Source organism: Canis lupus, chromosome 10, assembly GCF_003254725.2.
Source record: "Canis lupus dingo isolate Sandy chromosome 10, ASM325472v2, whole genome shotgun sequence".
Taxonomy (NCBI): Eukaryota; Metazoa; Chordata; class Mammalia; order Carnivora; family Canidae; genus Canis; species Canis lupus.
The window spans coordinates 38,179,824-38,192,133 of record NC_064252.1 but is presented as its reverse complement, the minus strand read 5'-3'; the positions used below and the strand labels follow the sequence as shown (position 1 = coordinate 38,192,133).

The 12,310-nt window shown below is 42.7% G+C and overlaps 1 protein-coding gene across 3 annotated transcripts in view; it reads right to left on the bottom strand.

Moving 5' to 3' along the window:
• The window catches only part of UXS1 (UDP-glucuronate decarboxylase 1), a 93,467-nt gene that overhangs the window by 52,420 nt on the left and 28,737 nt on the right, over positions 1 to 12,310 (bottom strand). Inside the window, exons 3-5 of one of the 3 annotated variants that reach the window (XM_025462909.3) lie at positions 11,922 to 11,985; positions 10,796 to 10,839; positions 4,906 to 4,966 (exon numbers count right to left, since the gene is read on the bottom strand). In XM_025462909.3, the coding sequence (XP_025318694.1) occupies positions 4,906 to 4,966; positions 10,796 to 10,839; positions 11,922 to 11,985 (169 nt within the window). The remainder of the gene's footprint in view (positions 1 to 4,905; positions 4,967 to 10,795; positions 10,840 to 11,921; positions 11,986 to 12,310) is intronic. The other 2 variants (XM_025462916.3, XM_049115386.1) reach the window with 2 other exon arrangements.

The following is a 12,310-nucleotide window of genomic DNA, read 5'->3' as shown; positions in this document are numbered from 1 at the left end:
AAATCAGAGACGAAGATAAAGTTTTGGAAGCAGCTGTACTGGGTGAAATACTGCCCTAGAGAAAATATATCCTTCTTAGAATCTCGGAACATGACCTTATCTGGAAATAGGGTCATCAGCTGAGATGTCATCAGTTGAGATATGATCATTCTGGAGTAGGGTAAACCCTAAATCCAGTATGAGACACACGGGAGAACACCATGTGATGATGGCGGCAAAGACTGGATGGAAGTGTCTACAAGACAAGGAATCAAGCACTAGTGGCAACACCAGAAGCTAAGAGAAAGGCATGAAACAGATTTCGTGCTAGAAACTTCAGAGAGAGCACCGCCCTGCCAATGCCCTGATGTCAGAATTCTAGCTTCCAGTAGGGGGAGATTTTCAGTTTCTGTTGTTTTACTACTGAGCTTGTAATTTACATGATAGCAACCCCTGGAAAGTAGACAGGAAACAAAGAAAAATACTCAGGTACAAGGGACCCCAACATGACTAACAGCCTACTCTCTGTCACAAAAGGTGGAAGAAGCAGTAGGGTAACACATTCAAAGTGCAAAAAGGAAACTGCCAGCCAAGAATTTTATATTCAACCCAAACTTCTCAAACTGAAAAGCAAAAATAAACAAAAAATGAAAGTATTCATTGCCAGCAGCTCTGCCATAAAAGAAATACTAAAGGATGTTCTTCAGGCTGAAAGCAAATGATCCCAGGCAGCATTTCCCACCCAGGAAACAAAAGGGGAGGAACAAATAAAGTAATTAGGTAATTTAAAAGGCAATATAGTGGCACTTTCTCCTTTCTACTCTTAATCAATTTAAAGACCAAATTGTATAGCACAATAATGTGAAAGTACTTAAAGCCAAAGAACTATATACTTAACATGATACAATGATAAACTGTGTTGTGTATATTTTACCACTACCACCGCAAAACAATTGTATAAAATAGTATGTATACCACTGTATTATTTGTCCTGCAAAATATAGAAATATATGTGACAACAACAGCATGAAGAGGATAGGTGGGAGCAAAGTTGTACTGCTGTAAAGCAATGACACCAAAAGTTTACTCAAACCCACAGGATTAAATGAAGGAAACTAGACAGGGTAATGAAAAAGATGATGTAACAAATTCTGTAAATACATCTTTACTCTCTTTTATTCACTCAGCTTATTTAAAAGACATAAAATATAAAATAATTATAACAATGTATTATGGATTTGTAATTTGGACTAAAATAATACATGAAACTTGCAGAAATAATGTCACAAGAAGGGGTGGATAATAGAACTATGTAGGAGTGGCATTTCTATATCTCACTGGAACTCAGTATAAAGCTGAAGTAGTGTATAAGTTAAAACATAGATGGTAAGCACTAGAATACTTAGTAACAAAATGAATTTTTAAAATACAGTAAAAAATAAAGGAATTCAAATATCACATAAGAAAAAAATTACTTCATGCATAAGAAAAGAAAAATGGAAGAATGGAGAACAAAGAAGATATGAGGCATATGGGAAACACAAAATATAGTGGCAGTTATAAATCCAAATATGTCAGTAACAACATTAAATGTGAATGAATTAAGCCAACCACTCAAAAGTCAGTGACTGTCAAATGGGAGAAAAACAAAACAAAACAAGGTCCAACTATATAAAGTATTAAGGGAATACACTGAAGACTGGAAGATACAATGTGTTGAATGTAAAAAAGTATAACACCTAGCATAGAAACAGTAAGAAAGCTGGAATGGCTATGATGACATCAGACAAAATAAACGTTACAACAAAAAAAAAATCTTAGTAGATAAAGGGGGGGGGGATTTTATAATGATAAAAGGGTCAATCCAATCCAGTGCATACCAGTAGATATAACAGGTATAAACATTTATACACCTAACAGAGAATCAAAATATACAAAGCCAAAGTTGAAAGAATTAAAGGAAGAAATAGAAGATTTCAGCAACAGTTGGAGGCAGCAACACCTCTCTCAATAACGTAAGGAACTAAACAGCAGATTAGCAAGGAAATAGAGGACTTGAAAAACACTGTAATCCAGCTAGACCTAACAGACATATATAGAACACTCAACAACAGCACAACACACAGTCCTTTTCAGAGTACATTGAGGGGTGCCTGCCTGGCTCAGTTAGTGGAGCATGAGACTCCTGAACTCAGGGTTGTGAGTTCAAGCTCCACACTGGGTATAAAGATTGCTTAAAAATAAAATCTTACGAAGAAAAAGAGTACATGAAATATCCTCTAGGACAGACCATATCCTAGGCCATATAATAAGCCTCAATAATTTAAAAGGAATTGAAGCATACAAAGTACAATCTCTGACTACAATGGAATGAAATTAGATCTCAGTAACAAAGAAATTTGAGAAATTCACTAGTACACAGAAATTAACCAGCACACTCCCAGATGACTAAAGGATCAAACAGTGAGTTAAAAAATTAACCATCCTTTGAAATGGGTGACAATGAAGAAACAGCACACCAAAACTTAGAGTAGGCAGCCAAAGCAATGAAATTTCTAAAAAGATACAAAATACCAAAATAACTCAAGAACAGAAAATCTGAATAGATCTCTAAAAAGAGATTGAATTAGCAATGTTAAAAAAAAAAAAATCAACAACAAAAAACAGCTTAAGCCCAAATAACTACTGTGGTGCATTCCACCAAACACCTCAATAAGAATTAATACCAAATCTTCACAATTCATCTCAAAAAACAGAAGAAGAAACACTTTCCCACTTATCCCATGAGGTCAGTATTACCCTGATACCAAAACCAGCAAAAGAGATCATAGGAAAGGAAAATTATAGAGATGCCTGGGTGGCTCAGTAGTTGAGCATCTGCCTTTGGCTCAGGTCCTGATTCCAGAGTCCTGGGATCGAGGCCCGCATCGGGCTCCCTGCATGGAGCCTGCTTCTCCCTCTGCCCTCTGCCGGTGTCTCTGCCTCTCTCGCTCTCTCTGTGTGACTATCATAAATAAATAAAAATCTAAATTAATTAATTAATTAATTAAAAAAGATTTTATAAATAAAATATTTTTTAAAAAGATTTTATTTATTCATGAGAGACACACGGAAAGAGAGAAAGAGAGAAGCAGGGCACAGGCAGAGGGAGAAGGAGGCTCCATGTTGGGAATGTGACGCAGGACTCCATCCCGGGTCTCCAGGATCATGCCCTGGGCGGAAGGCAGCGCTAGACCGCTAAGCCACCCAGGCTACCTAAATAAATAAAATCTTAAAAAAAATAAATAAATAAAAAATAAAAAGGAAAATTATAGACCAAAATCTCCCATAAATACAAACATAAGAATTCTCAACAAAATGCTAGCAAATCAAATCCACCAGTATATAAAAAAAGGATTATACATTAACCAATAGAAATTTATCCCAGGTATGCAAGATCGGTTGTAAACTGAACAAAGCAGGGGTAGAAGAGAATCAACCTGTTTAAAAAGGCATCTATGACAAGCCCTCAACTAACATCCTATTTCACCGTGAAAGACTAACAGCTTTTCCCTAAAATGAGGAACAAGACAACAATGTCTGCTCTTCCCACTCTAGTCAACACTGTAGGAGGTTCCAGCCAGGACCATTAGGCAAGGAAACAAAGTATCCAAATTGTTAAGGCAGAAGTCAACCACCTATAATTGCAGACAACATGATCTTGTACAGTATATAAAAAAATCCTCAGGAATCTATTTGAAACTATTAGAACCCAATGATTTCAGCAAAGTTGCAGGATATAAGAAAATATGAAAATCTATTGTATTTCTAGTTACTTGCAATACAAAATATAAAAATTAAACTAAAAAAATTCCATTTATGCTAACATCAAGAAGGATAAAACGCTATAAAATAAGTCCAACGTAAGTATAAAACTTATACTCTGAAAACTACAAAAAGGATGTTAAAAAAAATTAATGAAGACTAAATAAATAGAAAGATAGCCCCTGTTCAAGGATCGGAAGACAATACTGTTAAGGTGACACCACCACCCAAATTCATCCACAGATTCAATGTGATCTGTTATCAAACCCTCAGGTGACTTCTGTAAAGAAACTTGATGAGTTAATCTTAAAATTCACCAGGAACTGCAAGGAATCCAGAAGAGTCGAAAACTGTCTTGAAAAAGACAAAGTGGGAGGATTCACACTTCCCAATTTCAAAACTTACTATGAAGTTACAGTAACCAAGACAGTGGTACTGGCCCAAGGACAGACAGGATCAATGGAATGGAACCAAGAGTGTAGAGAAAGATATTTTCGTTTCTGGTCACCTGTTTTCTGACAAGGGGCCAAGACGATTCAATGGGACACAATTAGTCCCATCAGCCAGTGGCACTAGGTATATACCCAAGAGACCCAAAAAACTACCTCTGTGCACAAACTTGTGCACCCACGGTTCACAGCAGTATTATTCACAATGGCCTCAAAGCAGAAACCGCCCCAAACGTCCATCAACAGATAAACAGAGAAACAAAATGTGGTACATCCATAATATGGAATGTTACCAGCCACAGAAAGGACCGGGCAGCGATCTGTGCTACAGCTTACGTGGACGTTAGAAACATCACTCTGAGTTTAAGGAAGCAGACACTAAGGACCCCACGTATTTCACTCGCGGGAAATGTCCAGAATTGGCAGAGACAGAGGGTGGCCTCAGCGGTTGCCAGGAGCGGGGAGGAGCATGGCTGACAACAGGGATGGGGTTTCCTTCTGGGGGATGGAAACGCTGCGGAATTAGAAGGCAATGCTGTCCTGTGACTGTGGGAACAGGCTGCAAACCAGCCAGCGTACTGGCCGCGCGGTGACTCCCAGTACGGCGGTCACGCCTCTACTTAAAAAGCAAGTTTCTTGATATGACAAATATTCATCAGGTATGCAAACTTACCAAAATTCTTTTACGGTCCTTTTCTGATAAAAATTTTACTGGCGGGTATTTCTGGGTGAAGCTGTAGAACACGAAGAGACGAGAAAAGAAAAGTCAAACATCTCCTGTGAGGATTTGCTCCACTATCATCAAAACAAAGGCCAGACTGTGGCACGGTTATTGCCTCCTCCCTTTACCCGTCTCCAAGCAAGGGCTGTGGGGACCGGGCGACTGCTCGGTCATTTGAATTCAAGAAATCTGCAACCTGCCCCTTGTGCAGACTCAAGCTGGGGCCACAGAGTCCATCCTGGACGAGGGAAAATTTACCCAGGTACAGGCTACGCGTAGCCAGAGCTAAACACAAAATGGGGGAGGTGGCGGCCTCCTCACAGTGAGGAGGCCTGGAAGGGAGAAAGCAGCTGTGTGAAGTGACAGACCCAAAGCAGGCCACTGTGCCTTGCAAAGGGAAGAAGACACGAAAACTGAGCCCGTCCCCTTATTCTGGGCGATGGCACAATGGCAGCACCCGCCCCCGGCCTGTCCCCACCAGTGCCCCGGGACAGATGACTGGGCACCAGCACTTCCTGCCTCCCGTGGGCTGCTCCGAACCCACCTTGGGGCTCCCCTCACGTCTCCACGACGCCTCTTGCCCCCCGAGGAGCTCCCGGGACTCCCCGGCCCACGCTGACGGCGGGAGCAGGGCAATGCGAGCCGACAAATGCAGACGTGAAGTACCTATTCTGGAAGTAGGCCCGTCAGGAACAAAGTGCGTTCAGGAGACTCAGAGCCATCACCTTGACAGTCACTATCTAACTGGAGAGGTGCCAGGGGCACGGCCTCATCCCCTCCACGGGCCCGGCCGGCTACAGAAGGCACTTCCTTAACGGCCGCTCAACTGAACGGAACAGGACAGGTCACTAGACAGAAGACCTTGCACCGAGTGTTTCTCACCTCCCGACAGTGGAAACACGCTTAACTCGGAGCTTGGGCAGGAGGGCTTCTCTCACTTAAGAGCTTCCAGATTCTCAGAGGGGCAAGCTCCCCTTGCGGACTGCAAAAGCAGAGGCAGGCAGGTGCGAGAACCTGAGGGAACGGGTGAGAATCCCGGCCGTCCCCTGCGTAGTCCTGTGACCCAGGGCAAGAGCCCCGAGAGCTCTGTCCGCCTCGGGGCGTCCTGCTGTCGGGGTAACCACAGCATCCTCCCGAGGGCTGCGCCGGCAGGAGCCGTCCCCAGCACAGGCCCCACGGTAACGGCCAAGTGAATGTCCTCACAGCGGCTACGGGGCAGGCACGTTCCGCCTGCTGAACACTGGAAGCCTTCAGGGAACCTGACAGATGCCTTGTTTGCACAGTGACACTTCTTGTCATTCCAAGTACTTCCTCCATCAGTCAGCTGGAGGGTGGCCAGGCGAACCACAGCACCGGACGTGTGCACCCCTCACACGGCCCGACGTCCCCTCTCTTCTCTGAGCGCCCCACATCCACCATCCAGCCCCAATCCCAAATTCTGCAGCCGGCCCCGGTGCCCCTACAGTGCCTCTCTCCTTCCACGCCTACCCCCTCCTCACCTGCCCACTGCTGCCCACTGGTACCAGAAAGAAAACAGCAGTTTTCTTACAGGAAATACAGTTAAATAAAACTGAAGCAGAAACACAACTGCTGGACGTGTGGTCACCTGTAGAACACGGACTGATAAGCCTACCTCAAACACGGTGTGCCAAAACCTTTAAAAAAAAAACGAAAATACTGGCTGGATTTCTTACTTCGTTTTTCTTCAACGTGTAGTAAGTATCAGATTTCATATGTGACCAAGTTATAACTGTTGGGAGAACTCCCTCATAATCCTCGTTTCTTCCTTTGAGAAGTCAGGTGCACAAAGTCAGAAGTAAGACCAGGGTTAAGCTCCTTCAGGCTCCTCAGTCTGCACTTCACACTGCTTGCCTTCTCGCAGTCACAGATGACAGAGTTAGGAGGCTGCATGAGGGGACTGTGTGAGGTGACTTTCTGAGGTGAGTACGTGAGGTGACTCAGAAGTGACTGTGTGAGGGGACTGTATGAGGTGACTGCGTGAGGGGACTGTGTGAGGTGACTAAGGGGACTGCATGAGCAGACTATGTGAGGGGATTGTATGAGGTGACTGTGTGAGGGACTGTGTGAGGTGACTGAGGGGACTGTGTGAGGTGACACTGAGGCAACTGTGTGAGGGGACTGTGTGAGGTGATGCTGAGGTGACTGCGTGAAGGGACTGTGTGAAGTGACTGAGGTATGACTCTGAGGTGACTGCATGAGGGGACTGTGTGAAGTGACTGAGGGACTGTGTGAGGTGACTCTGAGGGGACTGCATGAGGGGACTGTGTGAAGTGACTGAGGGAACTGTGAGAGGACACTGAGGCGACTGTGTGAGGAGACTGAGGTGACACTGAAGTGACTGCGTAAGGGGACTGTGAGGTGACTGAGGGGACTGCATGAGGGGACTGTGTGAAGTGACTGAGGGGACTGTATGAGGTGACTCTGAGGGAACTGCGTGAGGAGACTATGTGAGGGGACTTAATGTGACTGCATGAGGGACTGTGTGAAGTGACTGAAGGGACTGTATGAGGTGACTCTGAGGGAACTGTATGAGGTGATGCTGACATGACTGCATGAGGGGACTGTGTGAGGTGTCACTGAGGTGACTGTGTGGGACACTGAGGCGACTATGTGAGTGGAATGTGTGACAGGACTTTGACGGGACTATGTGAGGTGACTGAGGGGACTGCGTGAAGTGACGCTGAGGTGACTGTGTGAAGGGACATTGAGGTGATTGTGTGATGTGACTCTGAAGGGACTGCGTGAGCAGACGTATGAAGTGACACTGAGATAACACCAAGGGGACTTTGTGAGGTAACTCTGACATGGTGCTCGCTGGGCCACTCCTTCAGCATGCCACTCAGCCCTTCCCTCCTGCGCTTTCCTAGCATTAGGCAAAGTGGGCAAGGGAGAGATATCAGCTTCTTTAAAGGCCTAAAGTAGGTCAAAACCCTATGCAGCAGCATCCTGGCTCATCCATATATTTATTCGGCAACTTTTTATTGGGCACCTATTCTGTGCCACACGCTGGGAACACAGAAGCAAACAACGTAGAAAGACAAGGTCCTGCCCACGTGAAGCCTGCATTCTGCATTTCTGAGTGTGAGAGAGAGAAGCAAGGGAGGTGAATGAAGCAGGAACTGAATAATGGATTTTTTCTTACCCCCCCACCAATTAATCCTTTAATAACTATTTTACACCATTCCAGACTCTAACCCTCCTATTTGTTAAGGTAGCCAGTAAGAAGCAATTTTACTAAGAATTTAAATTCTTATCACTACTTTCTATCTATTTACAGAACATTTAAAGATACTGAAATGCAATCAAACAAATGGCAAACTGTTAAGAAATGGGGGGTGTGGTAAAGAGGAGAAAAAACATAACCCATTTATTCAGGCTTCTAGAATGGCATTACCCCCATTTCTTTCCTCACATACATATAATCCTTACCTTTCAAAATGTTTTATTCCTATTTCCTGGGGGTCACTTTACCCCCAAGTGACAAGCACATCAAGACAACATGGTCCAGTTACATCCGTATCTTGTTCACGTCAAGATGGTTATTTGATCATTCTTATCACACAAATCAGTCAGGAAAAATAAAACCAGACAGAGCTCCATCAATTTCTACCACAGTCATGTCTCTACTTGACTTTCTAGCTAACACAACAACCCCGGGTTCATCTGTCGCCTGACTTACTCACCAACCTGGAGACCAAAACCATTTTAGGATGAGTAACTAGTAAAGCAGTCCTAAGTAGAAAACACTTAACCTCTGTATTTATCTTAAAGGTAACTCTCACAGTTTGACAAGAATGAGTCGCTGGTACATTCCTTAAGATTATATTCACACTTGTGCTTTACTTTCCAATTTAAAAAGCACAAAGAACATCAACAAAGTATCAAAAGGAATCATAAAACTCTCCTGTATCAAGAGATCAAGAGATCGCCTATATAAACCATTGTTTTAGGGAAGTTATCTAACTAATTCACTTTTCACAAATATTCCTCTCTAAAAAAATATCAGTGGTGGGTAATTTTTTTTGTGGGGGGGAAATATAAAACCTGATGGGGCAGCCCGGGGGCTCAGCGGTCTAGCGCCACCTTCAGCCCAGGGCGTGATCCTGGAAACCCGGTATCAAGCCCAACATCAGGCTCCCTGCATGCAGCCTGCTTCTCCCTCTGCCTGTGTCTCTGCCTCTCTCTCTTTCTCTCTCTGTGTCTCTCATGAATAAATAAAATCTTTAAAAAAAAAAAAACCTGATGAGTTATTCTTACCATAAACATATATATATATATATATATATTTTTTTTTTAAGTTTCCATTAAAATCTTTCAAATTATTCCTGTCTTACCAAAGGCAGAATTTCTGGCTCCCACCCAATGAAACGTTACAAGCAGTATTAATTTCAGCCCAGATCACAGTGAGAAAAATGTAAAGTACAAATGACAAATTTATGCCACTTAACTTGATCTGTTAAAAAATAACTTTTAGTCCAGTGAGAGTTGACATTAACAGTTTGCCTCACTGCAAATAAGCCATCAGTAGAGGATAAGAAGAAAATGAATGAACACATTTTGTTTGATGGCTCTTCTCCACCCTTATTTCTCTTTGACTAAATTATTTACTGAAAACACCAAAATCAAAGAAAAATCTGCTCTCCATTTCTTCCTTTTTAATCTGGGCTTGACAAAAGGCTCACACAATGCCGATGTACAACATCCAAACTCGTCCCAAGAAAAGACAAAAAACAAAAGAAAAACATTCATGTAAACTTGAACATTCATGTAAACTTGAACGAATGTTTTGACTTTTCTTTTTCAAGCTTCTAAAGACTCAACTGTCACTCTGGATACCCAGCTTTCCAGATTAACTCAAGGGAAAAGTTCCAGCGCCCAGAGCTCAACTGTTTGAGAGAGAGAGAGAGAATGTGGGTGCGGCAGAGCTACACAGGGCAGGTAGAGGGCCGGCGGGAACGCCAGAGCAAAAGGTGAGGAGCAACTTGCCTTGGGATCTGATTCAAGTAAGTTCCCACCCTATTATACAATTCTTCCCTCCCAGCCACTTTACTTGGACTCCATTTTGGAACCTTCCTGATGCCTGGTGACAAACAAATAACTGACCCTAATTTCTCAGAGTTTTACATACAATACTAGGTTTCAGGCCCTCCAGCTTTATTTTCTTGTTCTGGAATTCTCTCAGCCCAATCAGTATATGCCAGAAACCACCTCACCACCCTGCATAACTTGAAAGAAGGTAAGGCTTCGCCTCAACCTGTATGCCACGAATTTGCAGGAATGGAGAAATTCACAGGGTTTGGAAAAGGAAGGTTTCCACACACCTGTATCTTCTCTTCCTTTAATGTTTGGCCTATTTGAGTGTCATATTCAAAGAGGAGTTAAAAAAAATGTATGTGGACATTTGTTGAGATCATTATTGTTTGTAGAAATCAAACTGACAGAAGATAACAGAGGAAGGACTTTTAATGTAGGATCTGTGTGGCTGGGCTTCAGGAAGACTCCTGAAAAAAGTAACTTTATTAAAATTAAGAAATAAGTTTTTTTCTAGGAAGAATTCATAGCTTTCATCAGAAATAGTTCATAACAACAAAAGGAAAAAAAAAGGTTGTAAAACACTATATCCAAATTTGACAGTATATATCTACCTTCTTATAAAAAAGTTCCTGTGTTGGAAGTGCCTGATATCTTTCATACTATAGAATTAATTTTAAAAATGAATTAATTACACAGTTGGAATAAATTTATATTAGATACTGACCTTCTAAAGTCGTAAGATAGAAGCATTTTTCAAAAAAAACCAAAAAACCAAAAGTGCACATACCTTTTTTCCAAATCTCTGATTTTCTCTCTTAGTGGTTCAACGATCTAAAACAAAAATAACCTAAATCAGTTCTGCAGCCAAGACAGTCCTCCACCACTTCCACCCTCTGAGGTTCTACACAGGCATGACATTATGCAAAACAGATTTTCATTTCTTCTACTATCCACTTCCAGTCTGATATTCAGTTATACCAGGCGAATCAAATCACAAGTGAAGAATTGAGATGCTAAACTGCATGCTGGAGCTCTTTCTCCAAGGATACTTAAGTCTCTGGGAAAATTAACCTCTTAATTTCCTTACTACACGCAAAGTGGTTGAGGCTCACAGAAGTAGGCAGACCAACACCACCCTCTTCTTTTCAGGAATGAAAGAATCCCCGAAATGCTGCCACAGAGCTTAGCCTCTTGTTTCTGCACATCATCTCCACATCCTGTCACCTGCTCAGCACATGGACTGAGGGCAGGCTGACCCCTTTCCTGTGTTAACACCAGGAGCAACAATGGAAGGACAAGAGCAATCCAAGGCCATCCCCATCAACTACAACATTTGGCTTCAGATCAAAATGACTGACTCCCCATCTCCTCCCATGGCCCACTGTGCACTAGTATACCTGTATCTACAATTATTTGACTAAAAACATAAGCAATTCTTTTGAAGTAGAAGGTATATAATCAACCAGAGGAGCAAGCTCTCAGTTAGCAGGTGAGCGGTTCCCCACCTGTGCATGTGGACGAGTCCCAGTGTCTGAGTTGAGCAGATTTGCCTTCCAGCATCTGCTGGGGCGAGTGGATGCTGGCACTTGCCTCCATCCCTAGAGTAAAGGTCCTCACTTCCCCTTCTCTAAGAAATTCTGGGAAGGTCACTTGAAAAGTCAGACAAACTTTTATATCCATTCTGCCTCAGAGGTAGAATTTAGTACATCACACCTTGATAGAATGGACAACTACTGACACAGAGGTGCATCCACAGGGAAACAGATAGAAAAGGGAGTCCTTTCTGAAGGGCGGTTTTCAAAATCAGGGGTTAGCATCAGCCTGCCACAATAAAGATATCCCCACAAACAAAGGAACCGAAATTCACAAACCTTAACAAAAAAATAGGAGCAAAATATGGGAAAGTAACTAACCTCCTCAATCTTGCTCTCGATCTTGAGTTCACCATTTTCCTGGATAGACCTGTTGAGTAGAAAGCTGCGAAACTGAGATCCATTGAGAGGCTTGATGACCTCAAGATTTATTTCTGAACAAATGACAGCACAAACCAAAGGCTGCAGACCATCTCTGCTCCCCTTCCCAAACATCAGTCCCAGGTTCTAATTTCCTCCAGAAAGGGGTGCACCAGAGAAATGGAAGATAATGGAGGGGAAATCTCAAGTTCACCTCACAGGCTCACTTCTACCTTGTAAGAGTTATTTCTATTCCACTAAAATAATCTCATTTTCATGTTACACTCAACATGGGATTTTAAATTAGAGGCAGGAAGTGTGTCTATAGGAGTCCAAGTTTCTCTGCTGGG